The sequence below is a fragment of the Pelmatolapia mariae genome, linkage group LG1, assembly GCF_036321145.2.
Source record: "Pelmatolapia mariae isolate MD_Pm_ZW linkage group LG1, Pm_UMD_F_2, whole genome shotgun sequence".
NCBI classification, from domain to species: domain Eukaryota; kingdom Metazoa; phylum Chordata; class Actinopteri; order Cichliformes; family Cichlidae; genus Pelmatolapia; species Pelmatolapia mariae.
The window spans coordinates 38,148,506-38,169,222 of NC_086227.1; the positions used below are offsets into that span (position 1 = coordinate 38,148,506).

The 20,717-nt window shown below is 42.3% G+C and overlaps 1 protein-coding gene across 3 annotated transcripts; it reads right to left on the reverse strand.

Moving 5' to 3' along the window:
- Window positions 1-805: 805 nt before the first annotated feature.
- On the reverse strand, window positions 806-17,784 carry zdhhc1 (zinc finger DHHC-type containing 1). 3 transcript variants are annotated; one of them, XM_063480455.1, is made up of 11 exons: window positions 17,224-17,784; window positions 15,961-16,312; window positions 15,165-15,340; window positions 10,440-10,541; window positions 9,415-9,539; window positions 7,885-8,040; window positions 6,615-6,730; window positions 6,417-6,505; window positions 5,088-5,205; window positions 4,828-4,906; window positions 806-2,716 (listed from the first exon to the last, which is right to left on the reverse strand). In XM_063480455.1, the coding sequence occupies exons 2-11, from the start codon at window positions 16,177-16,179 to the stop codon at window positions 2,208-2,210; spliced, it is 1,689 nt and encodes a 562-aa protein (XP_063336525.1). In that variant the 5' UTR covers window positions 16,180-16,312; window positions 17,224-17,784; the 3' UTR covers window positions 806-2,207. The 3 variants fall into 3 exon arrangements, with proteins under 3 accessions (XP_063336525.1, XP_063336533.1, XP_063336540.1); XM_063480463.1 differs by having other exon boundaries at window positions 17,184-17,784; XM_063480470.1 differs by having other exon boundaries at window positions 806-2,713; window positions 17,224-17,783.
- Between the last annotated feature and the right edge of the window lie 2,933 nt (window positions 17,785-20,717).

Consider the following 20,717-nt stretch of genomic DNA (forward strand, 5'->3'; position numbering starts at 1 on the left):
TGACCTTCAGCTCTTTTGCCACTTGCTGAGCAGTTCTGATTTTGGAAACACAAACAGCTGCAGCATGAAGGCTGACCCTCGGGACTCATTCATGGGACCATTAGACTGAAAAAAAAAAACGGTGCAACTTACAATTACTTTCCTAACAATGAATCATTCGAACTATTAAACATCAGAAAACAGCACAAATGTTCAGCACAGCTCCCCAGAGCTCTGATTCATTATAAATGGGCTTTTTTGTACAACCGACAGTCCAAACCCGGAAAATATTTAATCCACAAACTGTATGAGAAAGAAAAGCAGCATTTCTTTTACCTAAATTAATGATTTCCAAATTGTGGGCCAGAGTTGCCTGGAAGGTTGTGAAAGATCTGCAACTGGGCTACACAAGGTCATTTAAATTCCCATCCTGTCATGTCTTGATCCCTTAATTCCCCGTGGAGTCATAGAAGCACTGAGCACACGAGCAGGATACCAATCCACTATCTGGAAAAGTCTTCCATGTTCACTTCTTGATGTTTTCACACCATTGCTTTCTCTGTCTTCCTCTGCACTACTTCCCTGGGCTGTTTCTTTAGTCATTTCTTGTGACCTTTTATTGCAAATAAAGGGAATGATTTACATTAACTTATTTCTAATAAAACACCCTTTGATGAGACCAATCTAGGCTCTACCCCTGCTTCTTACCCCATAGCAGCTGGCACAGGCTCCAGCATGCCCACAACCCTGAATTGGATAAGTAGCTAAGAGAAAGGATGGATGAAAACACAGCAGTAAGTTTGAAATTACATGTTATTTCAAATTTATTTAATAATTTTGGTCACTTGTGACTCCAAATAAAAAAGACAGCAATCACAAAAATGCTCAAATCAAAGCTTAAAACAGTGAGAAAAAGGTTCACAGAACAGAGTGATGTCATGGTGTGTGCCCATCTTTTATATACATGTTTTTATACTCTGAGTGCTTTACTAGCAGGATACAGGCTTAAATCTTCATTTGCATTTAATTTCTTCTTTTTATGTGGATGGATTACTCATTTACATATACAAAACCAAAATTTGTAGCTTAATGCTTTATCTTAGTCACGTGTGTTGATAAGGCTACAGAAGATTTTTATGAATGAATTGATTGATTTTAGGTTTCTTAGTCAACTAATTACTGTGGCTCTGTTCTGAAAACCCAGTTGCTGTCATGACTCTTCAGGAATGAACAAGCAGCCACAGCTGAAAGTGCAACAAATGAAGAAGAATTAAATCTCTGGACCAGCATCTGGATATAAACGTGTAACAAATGCACCAGCTTTCATTCTTTATTGTTAAATCAGCTGACAGGTGAAGCATCCTCAGCATGTCCAGCTGCACACAGACTTCAGGACGAGTCCGAAAAAATGAAACGTTTAAAGGAGCGGTTCAACATTTACTGAAAAACTTGATTCCTGTTAAGAAAGAGCCGTTCTAAGCTTTCATGTCTTTATGCTGCTTCATTCAGACGTGACGGCTGAAAGAGCTACGTGGTGACATTTTCTCTGATCCCGCCCTCACGCTGCACACTACCTATGCAGCAACAGCCTGTTAGCTTCCAGTTAAGAAAACTAAAGATCACCAATTCAAATGTTCGATATCTGGAATGAACTAAATGCTGAAGTGCTCCTTTAATAGGATTCAACCTGGTGTCGCAGTTTGGAGTGTAGCAGCGGGTGGAAGCTACACAAACAGCAGACGTTTAAAGCATTTGTGACTGGCTGAAAAATGACAACGAGTGTCAGAAAATCCAAATTACAGATTTAACATAATAAGATGTAATTGCTGAAGCTTTGAGCTTCATTTTCTAGCTTAGTGGTACTTATCTGATTATTTACTGATGACTTCATTGACTCATTATTGGCCTTTTTGGGGTTCAAATTTAAACTCTTAAGCACCTGGTGTCTCTGTGGCCCAGAGTTACCATGGAGACCAGGTTAAGTAGTAGAGGACCGATTGACAGTAAACAGTAAAAAACAATAGGGAGGTGTCCATAAAGTCTCCACAGGAACAGACACACAAACGTCCACAAACACTTCATTTACCGAGACATAAACAGGAAGTCAGCTTTGGCTTTCAAAATTAAAGTAAATCAATAAATAGAGCAATATAAACCCTTCAGAATAAAAGTAAAATAGTTGTGCCAGTAAGTGATTGTAAAAAGATAAAGAGTAGCAGTCTGCTTTATTACTGCTCCATCCAAGAGGGAGCGCCTGAGCCCAGCGATGCCCGGGACGCTGGTCTGGACCCGGGTCTGGGCCTCAGTCCAGTCTTCCTCCTGCCCAGGCTGAGGACTTCCTCTAGGGGCTCAGTGGCCTCTCCGCTGGCCCGGCTAACAAACACTGAGGGAGGGTGTGTGGTGGCCATCTCGAACCTCAGCTCCGCCGCGTTCTTAGCGCGGGAGGAGGCGCCCTTCCTTTTAGTCCTGGGCTGTGGTGAGGGCAGAGGGAATGCCGGGACAGGCCTGTGTGAAGACGCGTCCGCTGTAGCAGCAGAGGCCGAAGAGCCCAGTTTGGCCAACGCCACCGGGATCTCCTCCAGAGACTCAGCAGAATCTGAGTGGTACTCGGCGGGAGGGGCGGCAGCCTGGACGGGGCCTGAAGTGGGGGCCAGGGGGGGCAGCGTGGCCCTCAGGGGGAATGCTGGGAAAGGAAGCCGCTGACCCAAGGACACAGTGGACACATTGCTGGGCTCTGCTAGAGAGAAAGAGACAGAGTCAGGAGGAAATTATTAATTTCATCATTTTTTTAGAACATTTAAGGACATATTTCAGGCTTTCTGTCAGACATCGATCAGGTCCTGCACTGACAAACTTGAAATGTGTTCATCTGAGGATCCACTTTCCACTGGTTTGCCCTTTAAACTCAGAGACTCCGGAGCTCTTCTGCACATAGACTCTAGCAATTGTTTCATATTAGTAAAGGCTTTATTCTGTGCAGGAGCAGCTCTGTGATCCAGGAACAGAAAAATACACATTACCACGCTACCTGATATCAGTCGCTCAAAACCCACAGCTCAGAGTCATTTCATGTCCTGACTGAATGCCATTTGAGACTCTGATTCTAACCTGAAGGAAAACACCTGAATGTTTTCCTGATTGGAGAGTTGGGGACCCTCGAGGTTAAGGCTCTGTGAATGGAAGAAGATCTCGGCTATTAACGATGGTCAGAATTGCCACCAATAGCTTGCCAATCGAGCTATATTTTTAGCATATGTGCCCATTTATCCCATCCACCCATTCTCTTTAATACAATAAATTAAAATTATCACCCTATTACGAGTCATTAGGAGTCTTGCTGCTCTTGGAATGAATGCATGTTTGGGAAGCGGCTACAATGATTCATCATCCAAAATGAGGAGAGAAAACAAACAGAGGGTATTTCTGTCTGTTATTCTGATTTATTACAGCGAGTAACATTTTAGCTGTCCAGCAGATAGCATCTGTTTATGGCCATCTATTATCATCATGCTGGAAGTGGGAAATGAACTTCCGAGTGTGTATCCGAGTTTGTCTTTCTCTATCACCAGCAGCTGTTGTGTTTGCTGTGTTTCCACACGGAGAGAGGGTGGAGAGCTACCTCAGTGGGGGTACATTAACCCCCCCCCCCCCCCCCAACAATCTCACAGGGACAATTTTTCCAGGTTTTTCCAGCAAATGTGTGAGAAGTGAAATAACCAAAACAGCAGCAGCACAAATCTACACCACGTGTTTGGACTTGCTCCAACATCACTACAGGTCTGAACAAGATGCTTGTAAACATCTATGAGAAGAGTAAAACCTTTGTTTGTGTGACTCTAAAATTAATAAATGACAGCTGGGATCCTGAGAACAGGTACATGGTTTGTTAAAGGAGTTCAAAGTTTAGACGGGAGCTACCTGAAGACTGTCTGCACTCAGTGACCCGAGGCAGGTCACATGTGCAGCTGAAACATCAGTGTGCACAGCTGCACATGTGGAAGTAAGGGAGAAAAAAAAAAACAGGTGAAAGGGTTCAGGTTTAGGTCAATCAGCGCTCCCACCTCAAATCTAAAAGTTTGTTTTACTTTTTTAAGTCGTCGAGCTGCTCTTCCACCCTGACTTAAGGTGACAGGATCTGCTGTGTGAACATGGGACGGGCAGACAGACAGAAGCTTTGAGTGTTCCTGTTTTTGAACAGTTTCAGAGGAAAATCAAATTAAATTAAGGAGCTTAGATATGACCAAACGCAAAATGTTGCAAACTCTGTCTTTTGATTAGTTTAGCTTTTTCGTCCCAACAGCTTTTCAGTAACTTTTTTCTTTTTAAGCCTTCACTTGTTTTCACTTTGTTTCTGTGTTTAATCAGCTGGTGCCAATAAGTTTGACCTCTCCAAACAGATTCTGTGAATGGATTTGTTCTTTAATGTCAGATTTTGGATCTGTAATTGTAAACAATTTTCTCTTATTTTAGTTTCCAAAAACAACATTAGGAAAATATTTATTTTTGCTGATTAATCGTGTGCTATGCTAACTGAACTGACTGAAACTGCCCTCCGCTGTAAGGTCAAATGAAGTACCTTTATTTGCCCAAGGCTTGGTTTCATGACATTTGTGTCAGCCCCGTTTTCTAACATCGCAGCTTCTGCTGTCAGACTTTCACTTCTGTGTGTGAACGCACCACAGGACCGCAAGGTTAACACCAGTAAATTTCAAAGAGGAGGTCATTTAAGTGGAAAGCAGAGCGGACACTTGCTACAGAGCAGCGGAACTTTGACAGCCTTTAGGTTCAGGTTAGAGAACACGGTGTGTTCAAAAGTGTCTTCATATGTACAGACAGGTGAGGCCATACCGGGAGGCGGGGCTGTGGCTGGGCAGCGCTCTCTGGTCACCTCTGCTGGGACTTTACGTACCTTCTTCTTCTTTTTCTTCTGCAGAAGAATAAAAATGCAAAGCAGGTTTTTAAGTTCGGTCTCCCTCACTGCTGTTTTCTCATATTCTCTTCAAATATACACAACTTTATCCAAAGTTTCTCCGGATCCGTCAGACCTCCACAGTCTGTGTAACATCACACTGAACCTGTTATTGCGTGTTTGGTTTGTGGGCTTTTACCTGTGTGTGTCGATGTGTGTGTGCCACTATGGCTTTCATCTCTGAAGAGACAGTGGGCGGAGCGTCTTCCTCCATGACAGGACTGGACACAGTCCTCACTCTACCATTAGCCAGGAACCTGGTACACACAAACACACACACGCAATGCATGATTATCTGATTGCGTACTACAGACTGTACTAGTGCATCTAAAAAAAGTACCTGGATACTGTGCAAATCGTAGGAAATATTCTAATAATTTGAGACACTGGATTTGATGAGCTATAAGCAATAATCATCAACAGGAAAAGGGCTTGAAATATTTCACTTTACCTTTAATGACTATAGAATAGAAACACATACACAAAGTTCTGTGAACACTAGAGATCACCCCTTAATACAGAGACCTCCTTCTCCACCAGCACAGTGCTGGTGCCCGATCTAGAGCAAGTTCCTCAGATTTCCACCAAATAAATAAATAAAGGCCTGGTGCTGATGTTAAAAAGTTGACACCAGCTTGGTACATAAAGCTGTGGAGCACAAAGTTGGAACCAATAACACTGAGCTAGATCTGCATTGGCACCATGTTGGTGTAAAAGAGGTAATAATGTCAATAAAAAGTAGCACACTCGTCTCCTTCACTGGGAGAAACCTCAGGTAAAGAAGACATGCTCAGAAAAAAGAAAAAGGTTATTACAGCTGTGGGGGAGAGGCATGTGGCTCAGGGTCAGCACTCCAGCGTCTCACTGTCGACCAATGAACCCTGTCAGTGCAGGTAAATAATCTACCTGACGGTCGCTCACAGATCATACTAACGCTGTGCTTCTGTAACGACCCGACACACTGGAACTAGAACAATTTAACTGGACAACAACAGCTGCTACGTGTGATTAAGTATCTAAACTAGTTTCCCTGTTTGTCAGTGTTTTATTTTGTGCCCTCCACGTTGTTCTCTGACTGTTCCTGCTCCAATATAAAAAAGGTTTCCTACGTCTCAGATAGACAGGATTCAGAGCAAGTGTTACAGTCAGTGGGATTATTTATCAAGCCTTTCTGTTACACACACACACACACAAAAAAGCCTCCTCCCTTTAGCTCACACACACAATCCACACTTTGTTTGCTTCCTGAAAGTTGAAGCCAAAGAATTTCATGTTGCACTTTGTTTTCTGCAAAGAAAACCGTGTCCATGGCGACGAGGTCCGGCCTCCTCGTGTGGTGAAATAACTGTTGCCGGCTGTTTACTGAGACGTGTCGGGACCCGGTCAGTTCATCTCAGCCAATCACACGCGCCGGCTTTAAGTAGGACCCGGCCATCTGAACCAGAACAGGAGGAGCTGAGAGACTTACTCTGCCTCTCCTCGCACGGCCACAGCAGTAGGTTCCTGCACGTCCAGCTGAGGGTTGGTGTAACCCAGAGTCCCTGAGTAGTTCACATCCTGATGGGGGGACAGCAGAGGACAAAGACTCAGAGCCTGAACTCAACCCCACCAAACCAGACTCTTTCTCCCTTTATTAACAGAGCCTATTCGCCTGCCAGTCAGTCACCTTGAGGACTGAAGGAGCTGCCGTCTCTTTCACAGATCCCGGTTTCCTCAAGTCTCTGTTGTCCACACGGTGGCGCTGCCTCACTATGTACTCGTACGTACTGAGCCTGTTCCACACTGAAACACACATAAGTAAACAGACCCTTGAACCCCGACATGGCCTTTAAAGGTCTGTCTTTGTGAAGAGAAAGAGGAAGTGGACTAAATGTCCTCAGAGGACCAGTTAAAAACACACACATAACACAAAACACACACCCACAGGATTTGTTCTGAAACACTGACGGGGTCTTGCAGCATTACCATGAGGTCAGAAACAAAGATTTATTGTCAATTTGCCAAAAAATCACTTTAATAACCTCTGTGAGAGCGTAGACAGCACGAGGAAGGAAAAACTCTTTATAGCTCCTTCTCCTTCATGCTGCTAAATAAACAAATAAATATCCAAACGTATGATATACTGGCAGCATCACCTGAATGTGAGTGAAGTTATTAAAGAGAATATTTTTTTAACTGAATTTTCTCTCTTTGTTTTATCGAGCTGCAGAGGAGTGATGTGTCTGACTCAGACTGCTGAAGCCTCATATTGCATTTAAATAAATGAACTCTGCAATAAATCTTTACAAAGAAGGCAGACTGTGGATTTTATGCTCAATTTCCACTGAGCAGCACATCAGGTCCAATCTGAAGAAAAGAAATTATTAAAGCAATAAAAATGTGGATGGCCACCCCAGTGCTACCCCTCAAAACCTTTATAAAATGCTCACGTAAATATCTGATTGTTTACAAAATAAAAATAGTAGTAAAACCAGTAAAACGGATGCAAACTCACAGTTTTGTGGATTGTTATCTCTTTATAAAACCTAAAGACAACAAATGGATTGTGAAACAGGAAAATCTATTAGTTACTTTGAAAGGAAATGCTGTTTTGAAGGGACCTTTTTTTGCCCCACTGTCATAAATACAGAAGCCATTCTACAGACTAACGTAACGTGTTGCCTGTGAACTGCACTGCCTGCATTTCACAAGCATGCTGTACCTGCAGCAGATCACCACAGAAATTTAAATCTGTGATGAACTAAAATCGGTATGTTATAGAATATGTCTAAGGCTGAGCTTCACTGGGATCATTTTTACATACGTTTTGAATTTTGAAAATATTTATTATGAACATCAGACATTACAACATTAACTGCTGGGCAGAAAATAAAGAAAAGCTTCCTCTTGTCAAAGATTTGACACGTGGACAGACAGGCAGGTGTGTTATTTCTTACTCAGGTAGATGTGGAAACAAAGCAAGTGGCAGAGCAACACGCAGGACAGAAGACCCAGAGCGATTGTGATGGCGGCCAGGACGGGAATCACCGGTGCAGCTGACCGTAGAGGTGCGACGGGCAGGAAGACGAACCACACACCTGTCTCATTCCTCACTGTGGGACACAAGAAGAGTGAACTGTGAAAACAGCATTTCTTCATTTAATGACTGAATAACCAAACCCCAATATACCAGGAAAATCCAAGCACATCAGGTATAACTTTGAGTTTTTTTAAGCTTTAAAAGTTGTTGTCGTTGTATCTGTGAGCTGGCTGGGGGCGTCAGAATTATCTTTCTAATATTCCTCCTTTTTTAGTTTAACAAAATTTCAGGTTCACAATGAAACATAAAAAGTAATTTATAGAGAGACAACAGTGACCCTTTAAACAGCAAAAATCACCCTAAACTCACTGAAACAACTATAAGCTGTCGACAAACTAAATAATCTTCCTCACATGAAAACACGAGACTGAAGGACAAAGACATCAGTCATCTCACTCTCCTGATCTTCCTCCCTCTGCTGCGGATGTGGACTCTCCGCCTGCAGATAACACTGAGAGGAGGGGGCACTGCTTTCTCATCCTGCAGCTACGTAAGTTCAGAAGAATCTGAGTGGAGATAGGTGGCAAAGACTGCACACAGTTCAGTTCAGTTTGCAGGTTACTCCATTCACTGTGAAGCTGCTAAATTCCGAGTATCACACTGTAGTGCATTTTATCACACGTGAGTCTTTTATCACTCACCTGTGCTTCTTGACAAAGGAATTGGCATGGTCAGCAACAACACTCAGGTAGGCTGTGGGGTTTAACTGATCCTGAGCTGGTACTAAGGGGCCCAAAGTGTGCCAAGATAATATCCCCCACACCATAATACCACCAGCTTCCTGAAACGTTGATATGAGGCAGGATGAAGCCGTGCTTTTCACTCCAAATTCTGACGCTACCATCTGAGACTCATCACACCAGGCAACAGTTTTCCAATCTTCTCTGGTCTAATTCTGTTCAGCCTGCAGGAACCTCAGTTTCCTGGTCTTTCTTGAACAGTGGCACCCAGTGTGGCGTTCTGCTGCTGTAGCCCATGTACTTGAAAGTTTGACATGTTCTTTTGCATACCTTGGTTGTTACAAGTGATTTTCTGCGTTACTGTGACCCTCCTATCCGCTTAAAGCAGCCTGGCCATTCTCCTCTCACCTCTGGTATTTTCCCCTTGAGAGCTGCTGCTCACTGGATACTTTCTCTTCTCTTTTCTCTTTCTCAACCCATCTCTGTAAACCCACAGATGGTTTGTGTAGGAAACAAACTACTCAGACCAGCCCACCTGACACAAACAACCATGCTGCATTCAGTCACTTTAATCACCTTTCTTTCCCATTGTGAGCCTCAGCTTCCACTTCTTGATTTCTGAACACCCTAACTGAGATTTCTTTTAAAATTTTTAATAAACACTACAGACTCACAGCTTTTTTACAAGGTCAGAGGTCAAATCTTACCCAGAAAGTGTTTGTCGGTGCGGAGTTTAGTGGGGTCCAGAAAGAACTCGATGAAGACGTAGGAGGCAACAACAAGAATGAGACAAACTCCCAAAAGAGCTGAGATCACACTGTGGAGGAACAACCTGCAGGACACACAGCACTGCTCAGCACACACGCCTAATGGGCATGAATGTACAAAATATATATTTCAAAAATATTGATTCAAATATTTAAAATACATAACATTTGCTATCTTTGCACCCCATGTCTATGTTGCTCCAGTATTTTAGAAGAGACTTTTGGAAATGCTTCTGACTCGGTTTTCAGTTAATGACACTTTTATCATTACAGGCAGAAGCACAGAATTATAAAAACAATGACAGACACCGACTCCTCACTGAGTCACATCAGACACGACGCATCCTCCTCTGATTCATCACTCCCATCATATGGCAGCTGCCTCGTTCTGTTAGTTTGTCTGTGTTGCTGTCGTGACTTTCCTGTTTTAAAGACTTTTAAAGTTGGAAAGACTCAGACGTGCACGTACAGGTGCAACAGAATCTCCTTTTGTTGGGCGATCGTGGCTCAAGAGTTGGGAGTTCGCCTTGTAATCGGAAGGTTACCGGTTCGAGCCCCGGCTCGGACAGTCCCGGTCGTTGTGTCCTTGGGCAAGACACTTCACCCGTTGCCTACTGGTGGTGGTCAGAGGGCCTGGTGGCGCCAGTGTCCGGCAGCCTCGCCTCTGTCAGCGCGCCCCAGGGTGGCTGTGGCTACAACGTAGCTTGCCATCACCTGTGTGTGAATGTGTGGATGACTGGATATGTAAAGCGCTTTGGGGTCCTTAGAGACTAGAAAAGCGCTATATAAATACAGGCCATTTACCATTTTTACCATTTTTGTTAAAGGAGATTCAGTGCTTTGCACAGAGCTGTATAACAGCCTCACTTCCCTGTCAGAGACAGCTGTCTTATTGGGAGTGAACCAGTGTCAGGTGACAGCATCCTTCATTGTTTGTCTCCACAGAAAAATAAACCAGTACTCACTTATAGTTCCTGCTGCCCACACAGTTGTTGAGCCACCGGCAGTGATGGTCGAAGTTCGCCACACACTTGTTACAGGCGCTACAATGTTTCGACTTCGGTCCCCTGAAACAACCACATACATATATCTGTATTTACAACCAAGTGCAGCCTAGTACTAGCACTACTATACAGAATGTATAATAGTACAGCGCACCTTGTAATACAAATCTAACTAAAACACATTCACGTTTGATGACTTTACTGCTTTGCTAAAACAGTACCAGTCAAGTTTGTTTTAATGTGTGTGGATGTTTAATGTGTGAATGAGAACTTTTTACTTCAAACACAATTCAGGTTCTTAATATACAAATGGTACATAACTGTTATTTAAACAGCCAATCCCAGAGTTCACATTCTGGTGTTGTAAATAGGCCGTATATGTAAATTAAACTGAGGAATAATGAGGTCAGTGCACGTGAGATAAAAGTTCGGTTTCAGTCTCTTTTTTTCTACTTGTATGATAGCAGAGAAGCCCCGCCCACCAGCTGCACAAACTTCCGTTTCCGAGGGGCAACCAATCAGAAGAAAAATAGAAAACTGAAAAGAGCTCGAAAAAAAAAAGCTCAAAAAGCTCGTTTCAGACAGGGGATGAACTGCAAAAATAAATAACATCATTTTTAACTGGGAGTCATGCAAAGCTACTCATGGAGCAGCACAACAAGCATAATAAACCACCTTTAAAATTTGTTTTCAGATTCTGAGTCAATTTGTAGCTCCTTCTCTGCAGCAGATCCAGAGGATTGTGGGTATTCAGATCCGGTCCCAATGTTTATTCAGAAATGGGAGTGCTGCGCGAAACAGTGTCAGATCAGATCCAGGTCTGAGAGGGGGTTTACGGTCTGTAAGAGCCCCTGTGACCCAGTTCTCTGAGGCCTCCTGAGACCAGCCCACTGACCCATATTTTTTTTCCTCAGAGGTTGTCACTGCAGTTCAGCTCAGCTCATCACCTCCTGGCTTCAATGAGCAGCTCTATTATTTACTCAGGAACTGAGCTGCACTCAGCTGCTGAGGACTATGCAACACTGCAATTAATGAAGCCAGTAAAATATTTAAAAGGAGACTTAAAATCAGCAGAATTCAGTGGTGAAGAGCTCCTGTCTGTAGTGCAGATGTGCAGACAACTGGAAGCAAGTCCCAAACTGTTGTTTCTCTAAAGGTCAGTTCTGATTTATATCAAAGACGACAATCAGCTCACGCTAAACCGAAACATGTGCACCTCATTTGTGTGAGCATACTGTGAAACAGCTAATTCCTCTCGGCATTTCTTACATCTAAACACACAGAGTCTGGAGGGTCACCAGACTGCCTGAACTGTTTCTTTAGATCAACAGTCTGAAAAAAATCAAATGTTTTAATTCTAAGTAACAGAAATATTGTTTGATTTAAGTGTGCACAATAGGGCCGGGCATTGTCACCGATTTCTAGAATCGATTCGATTCTGATTGACAAGGTTTGATTCGATCCACAATTTTGATTCAAATCAGGGAAATTTTGCCTCAGACAGTCAGAAATATTATAATTCTGATTATTTATCAGTACTGACACTTGTGAGACTTCATCAGAGGTGTGAGCATCACAGCAGATGTCTTTGTGTCAAAGTAACTGAGGATAAAACAAAAAACGTGAAGGAGATTTTCCTGGCCTGGCATTTTATACCAGATAACCTTAAAAATATTCTGCAGTAGAACAAAAATGGAACAAAACCATGAATCAACATATGAACATTACCTGATGCTGCTGAAGTGAAGCAGAGCAAAGTTACAGAGGTTTAATTAGAGACACAGCTAAGCGTTTTGCAATTTGGCATCATTTTGAAAAGTTTACATTTCTTTGGAACTGAACAGCAGAAATGAGTTTTTCTTTCGGAGGTCTTTTAAAAAAAAAAGCGTCCAACAGCGCTGTGCACAACGGGAAACTGGTGGGTAATAAGCAAGCGAATAATGCAGAAAATTTTGATTTTTAGATGGGAAACTTCTTAAAGTACACTGAGAGAGAGAGAAAGAGCTGTGCAGGAAGTGTGAATTTATTGTCGTGGAAGCAAAACAGCAAAAGTAAGACAGAATTCATGACGATGCTTATCTGAAGCGAAATGTGAAGCTTAGTTTGGATCTTCTTTTGCTGCTGGTTCAGTCAGTTTTGGTTGGAGAGTGATGAAACCTGCAGCATCAGAATCTAGCGCAAAAAAAAAAGTAAACACAACACGCAGACCTGACGCATCAGAACGTGTGAGGTGACAGTTTTCAGCCCCGACGATGTGTCCGACCGCGTACGTGCCGTGCCGTCTGGTGAGAAAGCCCACAGCTCACCGATTCTGATGCGTCGGGTCCACACTTTGTGTTTACGTCTTTTTGCGGAATCTGTTTACCTGCTCTCATTTACTGTTTTAGCTGTTTGGTAGTTGCTGAAATAGTTTTGTGAGGTTTAATGTACATTTATATTTAAAAACAGATTCAGGATTTTAATGAAGCCATATCGCTTTATTCAAGCTAAAATCGATTTTCATTGGAAAATCGATTATTGAAACCCACCCCTAGTGCACAACATAAAATGTCCTGACTTTATGCAAGTAGCCTGGCAGGTTAAAGACCATATGAGCTCTGATCTAACTGAGATGGACACTTGCAATATGTTAGGTAACATCTCAAAAGGTTCATGACTGCAAAGCATGCTTTAAAAAGGTTACAAGGAGCGGTGGACTGGAGGGAAGGAACCATCATGGGTTTAAAATTAAATTTAACATGACACATTTTCAGTTCTTTCAGCTGAAGCTTTATGACCTCGACTTCAGATCAGTAACACTTTGTGGCATTAATAAATAAATGCAAAGTATGTGGCTGTAAATTAAATAAATCCACGACACCTTCACTTTAATTATGGAACAAATCTTTTCTGTGCATGCAGAGAGACCCCTGGAAAACAAACATGCTTAAAAAAATACTTAAAAACACCGGAGTCTGATTGGACAGTGCAAATCCAGACCATGTGACAAGCAGCTCAGAAGATGAAGCAAGCTTCACTTCATGTTCATGTTGCTACCAACAACACCAAAGCTGCTAACAGCTGACAAGCAGTTTGTGTCTGCATGTGTGTGTTTGTGCAACCTCCAGAGACTGTACTCCTGTGAGAGATACCCAGCAGGGACATGCCAATAAAAACTCCAACAGCAGCTCAAGTAAACATACCTGCGTGACCTATTTGCAATGTTAGGTTGATAGGAAGCAAAAGGACAATTTGGGCTACAAAATCTCAGCTATTAACAGCCAATGGGGAAACTTGATCAGAAAGAGTTTCAGCCAGTGTTAGCACCATCTGCTGGCAGCAATCCACAGTGTGGTAGTTTCGATTAACCAGATCATTCAGGGTTAATGAGAAAAAATATAAAACAGATGGGGTTCTTTTTGTTTGTTTTGTTTTTTTGCAGACCTTAGACAAAACCTGATTTCATCTAAAGGGTATCAGCCAACACCAAGGCATCAACTGAAATAGCTGCCTGGGCCATATTGCTGCACACATCTCTTGGAAGAGTTACAACACAAATAAGTATCCGTCTGCAGCTGTCTGGGTCCAATAGGGCTGTGCCATACTGAATCACCCATAATAACATCGGTTTAAATTTTGAAGTTAGATAAAAGTGCCATATCATGATATCATAGCAAGACAACGTGTTTATTTTTCCTAGCGCACAACGAGATGAGCCCAGGGATCTCTGAGAGCGAGAGCCATGTGTCAGCATTCACTTACAATTCAGTGCTTACCTCAACCTCCAACAAAGCACAGTACTACTAGTAGTAGAAAAATAAGCAAGAAAACAGCTCCTGCTGGAGATGGACAACTGTGGCAAATATGTTTCACCACAGACATACCTTCAAATTGAACCAGCCAACAGCTGGTGACATGTGACCCAAAAGTAAACAAATGGCTCAGCGACCATCTCTTTTAAAACTACTGCACTATAATGCTGCTGCTGCACCTTGTAGCAATAGATTCAGCCATTGCATTAGGTGGTCACAGTAACTCACTGAAAAATATTTTCCATTTTGCCAGCATAAAAAAATGCAACTGCCTGCAAGCGATTACAGATCATTTAATTTTTTTTTGTCTGTATCCTCATAAATATAATTTATATCATGAATATCATTTTCGCAAATTCCCTTAAAAAATCATGATAGAATTTGGAAGCTATATCCTTACCAATCCCTAGTGTCCACTTCAGAAACAATATAATCACTATAATTAATACAATAGAATCATACAAACAACACATTTTATATAAAAAGTGAAAATCATTTGGTTTTACATTTCAATAAACAAGAAGAAAATAATGTATATTGCTCTAAAAGGTAAATTGCTCAACAGCAAGTGTAATTACAAAATTTAAAGATGATCTGTACACATCCCTATTTTTAAAAAAATATTCCACAGCACGCTGAGACTCACCCTGAGATTAGTGCATCGAACTAACCCGACAGCATCCTATCTGAAGAGGCTGTGAGCTTTCAAATTTATCACCGCTGCTGCTGACTCATCAACAAAACTCAACAATGACCATAAAACAGCTAAATGTTAAAATACAAGCTTAGAGAGCACTTGAGAGTTTTTATCATTGGGATGAAGGTATCCGGCAGTTTCGGGAACGATAACATGATGCAGCATACATGCGTTGAAAAGCCTCTGTTTGTTACTCACACGTCGACCTGGCACAGGTAGCAGTGGCAGTTCTCGATGACGTGCGCGTGTTTGGAGCGGTCGAACACGGGGACCGGGCCTCGGACACTCTTCGTTCTGACATTGTAGTCGGCTGGATCGATGGACACGGCCATGACGTGGACAAACAGGTGACACACAAACATGATGCCCGTACACTGACACAGAGATCAGGAATCAAACACAGACATGCCGGAGCAACACTGTAACACCTCACCTAAAGAAAAGACCTGAAATCACTGTCTGTCCCCTCAGTAACAATAACTCAATGCTATCAGACAATGTGGAAATTACATTTTGAAAAGTGGTCCTTTTTCATATTTTCATAGGCATCAGACACTACCAAAAACAGCTCCCTAACACTGCCAGACTTTACACTGTCTGTGCTAAATAAACCAGCAGACAGAATGAATAAATTATAGATTGTCGACTGTACAACCAAAGTATCCGGGACACAAATTTGAGAACTCACCTGAATTACGATCCAGTTAAAATAATAAAAACTGGAATTTTTAGAAGACAAAAACACGAAATATTTAGAAAAAAGCTGTAATAATTTGAGGAAAAGAGTCATCAGATTTTGAAAGACAATTTGCTCTATTCTTTGACTAAACTAACACTATATTTTAAGGAAAGACGTCTTACTGTATTTTGAGGAAAAACTCACATTTTTTTCCATAGAAAAAAATGCTACTGGTGTAGAAAGTTCACATGTGTTTATCTGTACACCTCGCTACCAGTGGTGCGGTGGTGGTCTGTCCACGCAGTGGAAGGATACGATGTAGCCTGCAGGGATCCAGTGTGCAGGCAGCAGGGGGACGAATATGCCGAACCCGGTGACGGCGAAGTAGATGTAGAGCAGCCAGGCGAGCAGCTGAAAGGGGTGCGGAGGCCAGCTCCAACCGTTGGTCCGAGAGCAGAGCAGCACGTCAGCTCGCCGTGGGCCGTCCTCACCGACCGGCGCCGTCCGGTTCGGGTTCCTACAGCACACGTCCATCCCGAACGCGCATCCAGCATCAAAGAGCTGCCGTTTGTTGTCAGGCACAGAGCGTGGTCTCCATCACATGAGCGAGAGAGTAGCCGCAGGCTGAAGCTGCATAAAGAGCCGCTTCATGATCAATGAGTTTGAGCTGCAAAGGAAACAGAGAGAGAGAACAGAGGCTCTGATTCAAACAACAACACACAGACCAACAACAGCTCTGCAGCATCACAACAGTGTGTCCCACTGTACAACACACAGCTGCAAACAGCAGTGATCTGAGACCATCAGCCCAATTAGCAACAATCAGTTTTCCACAAACCCTCAGCTTCCACCTTTCTGTAATCTGAACATCTGGGGTGAGGTGGAGACTCTGAAGTCTTAATAAAACAATTATACCCTTTCCCTAAATTATTCATATCATCAAATCAGTTACATTTGTTATTTGAGTTATGAGTTATTTTTTTTAATCCAGGGTCCATTTTCTGATTATTGTCATGATCAGTTCATCTGCTGGTTAATTTCTTTATCAATTTGTCTTTGACAAAAGTCTGCATACAGCTTGGATTTGTCCAAGCAGGCTGAGATAGTAAATAGATTATTAAACAGCAGAGGTCTTTAATTGAATACCAGAAAAGATGCAGTTAATTTTCATAATCCAATCACCTCAGCTCTAAATTTTCCAGCTCCTGTTTTTCCTGTCTCTAGTCAACTAATCCATCATCTGAGTAATGATGGTTTCACTGTTATTTTACTGGCTTATACCTGAATTTATCAAAGTGTAATCAGGGGGAAGTTGTTTATGTGTTTGATTCTACATGCATGATTTTTTTTTTTTTTTTTCAAATGTTCCTGCTGAGCAGCTGGAACCAGACAACACTGCCTTCTACATGCTGCATCTGAGGAGCAGTTCATTCATTAAGTAACCGAGTGAACGATGCAAAAAAAAAAAAAAATGAATGAAGTATTAATGAGTCCTCACAACAGCAACACATAATTTATCGACATTTTTTTGGCTTCACCTCACCACCGGACCTCCTGCTGTACGAGAGGGCAGCCCACCTGGTTAACCGGTACCCGAGCCTCATCTCATCCCGGAGCCCGGGCCTGAGCAGCGGCGTGAAGCTTTGCCGTCCCCCTTGTCCCAGGGGAAGGGGGCTGCTCTTGGGGGAAACCACAGAGATCCACAGATCTGGGCCACACCGTCCCAGTACTCCAGCTGTTAACTCACATCCATCCCGGTCGGCAGCCGCAGTCCTCGTTTTATCCCTGGACCCGAGCTCATCCACTGTCGAGCGGCCTCGCCGAGACCGGTGCTCAGGGAGAAACTGTGATTGGTATAAAATTCTGATTAGCTCGCCAGATAGCGTGCTAAGCAGCTAACAAGACGCGACTAGCGGGACACCGCTGCTGCCATGCTTGCTCTCACTCCGGCAGACGGAGGGGGGAGGGTAACCGCGAATCAACCGCCGAGCGTAACGTTTAATATTTAAGTTGAACGACTGCTTTAAAATTTTAAGATCGCTGGGGATCCCATTAGCCTGCTAGCATGATACCCGTTAGCCTATCTGCTGCTGCCTTCCACCGTCTCCTAGCGTCTTCCAGCCTCGTAAACCGTTTCCCTGGTAACGCCGTAGGTCCACACCTATTGGTAACTGGAGCTGACCCCGCCTACTATATGAATGTAAAAACCGAGCTCCGGGAACAGATAGTTGTGTTAGTGACCTGCATCCAGCAGAGGGCGGCACATCCACGAACAACAGAACGCCGCTATGTATTTATTTATGTTGATATTTGTATATGTGAACTAGAACCATTCTCTTCAAGCGTTTACAATTTTCGTTATTATTAGCATTATTATTATTATCCACTGTTATCTCGTTAAAGTTTTAGATTTTTAATATGATTATCAATTATTAATACTTTGTTTTTGTCATTTTACCACCCATGTTATATTTGATGTTTCACTTAGTTTTGTTTATTTTTTCATTCGTCTCAAAAACCATTTGCTGTAACCTCAGTTTTGTCAGTGGTTGGTAAAAGGGTGCTGTTTTTTTAGTATAAACTAAATCAGTCTCAGTTTTTTGGTAGTTTTTTGAAAAGTAAAGTTTCTCATTATAAGCTGATCAGATAAATGCTGAGAAGTATTGCAAGCTAAAAAGTGTTTATATATTTTAATGCTGTATTTTTATGTGCAAATACAGCATATAAAACGTAAGATGTAAGGTCTTTAATCTCATACATTCACATTTATATTTTTGATGCAACACTAAATTGTTACTTTAAGATCAAAGCAATTAATTTAAAAAAGATTACAACACGGATTCACTACATACAAAAGTACAAAAAAAGTACAGCTAATCCAATTGAAGCTGTCTTGCATACCTTCTACCTCCTACACAGTTTTTTCACGGCTCTTGTGGACTCTGGTAATATTTCACTTGTTGGCATGGAGCTTAGCGCATTCTTTACAATAGTCGACTTGAACAGACACATCTGGAATGTAGCTGTTTTATGCAAATTCTGTCCTTTTCTTTTGTATTCTTCACTCTTTGAGCAGAAAGAAACAAGCGTGAAGTTTGTTGAACAGCTTGTGACATGCACATATACAAGTTTACTGTGAATATTCAAAAGAATACAGTACAACTGACATAAATGGACATTTAAAAATTACCCAATATATTTATTATCTCTATATGAGTAATTCAAATGTAATCCTCAAAAGGGAGTAGGAAGAAGTAAAGACTTTTATGGTTATATGAAGTGCATCTATCTATCTATCTATCTATCTGCCTGCTTCCACTGGAACCTATCCAAGGACGAGAGGCAGGGTACACCCTAGACAGGTTGCCAGTCTAACATAGACAGAGACAATCATTCACACTCACATTCACACGTGTGGGCAATTTAGAGTTACCAATTAACCTATCCCCACTAACTGTGTGTCTTTGGACTGTGGGAGGAAGCCAGAGCACCCCGAGAGAACCCACGCAAACACGGGGAGAACTCCACACAGGAAGACCCCAGCCACCATGCTGCCTATCTATTTGACCTGTTGTTTTTTCACAAAATGAAATTCCTTACTGGTTCATGTAACTTTACGAATGAAGTAACCCCGAGGAGCTCAGCCGTGATATCTGGCATCCTGTAGACATGACCTAACCCAGATACTATACTGAAACAATGCACATGAACAAGTACAGTTAATCCGATTAAAGCTGCCTTACGTACCTTCAGCCTCCTACACTGTTTTTTCATGGCTCTTGTGGACTCTGGTAATATTTCATTTGCTGGCATATTGCATGGCATATTGTTTACAGTAGCCAACGAGAGTGGGCACATCTGGAATGTGGCTTTTTCCATCCAATTTTCTCATTTGACTTTCTTTCCAGAGAACTCTGCAAAATTTGTCCAAGTTCCAAAGGAGAAGGGTGTTCTTTATGCAGCATGCGTGCAGCTGATACTGACATTAGATATGAAATAGGCTGGCTGTAGTTGTTTTGTTGGCATGTCCAAAGCAAGGATGTATCATTTTGTTAAATGTGGGGGTTGCCTCAACTCCTCTCTCCTGGAGTCCTCTATATGCCTCCTCCACTTGTTTCTCTGGTGGGAGAGATGAAAACATGAGGAGAGGAGGTGAGAAGAGAACTGAGGATGTAAAAACTGAAACAATGAGGAGGGAAAGACAAGGATATGCAGGGAAGACTGGGAAATCTTGCCCCCCAGAAAATCTCATATCATAATCTACTGTGCCACCCTAGATCCTTTTTTTTTGTTAACAAATTAATAAGTTCCTCAACCAACATCCTGAAAGGTCAAAAGATTAATTCATCATCATGTTGTGAGAAGAAAATCAAGAAATTGAGATCCAAAGTGCAGATGCTTCATATTTCTGTTGAAGCATATGATAAAAGATGCAGGAAAAGTTTCTCTTGATATTATTTAACTGTTTATGTAGCTTTGGTCCAGCCGACCCCTCTGCTGTGCCGCTGCTGTAGGAAAAGCTCCACATGGAAACTTTAGGATCTCCTACAAAACCTGCTTATTCTGGTTCTGACTCCCACACCGAGCAGAAAACGACAAACATGCACCTACTGACAAATGTGGGTCCCACAGGGGCCTCCAGCGGTGCCATATGATGGGGCTCTGTGACTCGTCTGCAGGTTACATAACAGATTCAAGGTCTGATGGAAGGTGGCCAGCACTGAGATTCCAGAGAGGAAACTATCTTTATGCACGCAAGCGAACGTGAAGCATGCATGATCCTTCAATAATAAGAAAAGATATCTGATCTTATCTTATTTTAACATCCTTGTTTTACTGATGTTACACTCTTACAATGGCGTTAAACTACGTTATACTTTTTATGACCAAAAGGAAATAAAACTTTTGGCGCACTGCAGAAATGTTCAGCACAAGTCGAGCTTTTGATATTACGCTGTTTTTAAAACTTGCAAAAAGGTTTTAAAACAAGCCCAAAGTCCGAGAGGCTCGCAGCTCAGGTGGAATGTTAATGGTCATGGGTTCCTCTGTGCAGATGTCAATAAAGTTGTGGT

Bases quoted from the DNA above. Each gene is read 5' to 3' on its own strand.
- zdhhc1 (XM_063480455.1), bottom strand. From the start codon at position 16,179: ATGGACGTGTGCTGTAGGAACCCGAACCGGACGGCGCCGGTCGGTGAG. The intron at 9,540-10,439 runs GTGAGTACTGGT...TGTGTCCTGCAG, and splicing joins GTGGGCAGCAGGAACTATAA to GTTGTTCCTCCACAGTGTGA. The intron at 5,206-6,416 runs GTAAGTCTCTCA...TGTGTGTACCAG, and splicing joins GCCGTGCGAGGAGAGGCAGA to GTTCCTGGCTAATGGTAGAG.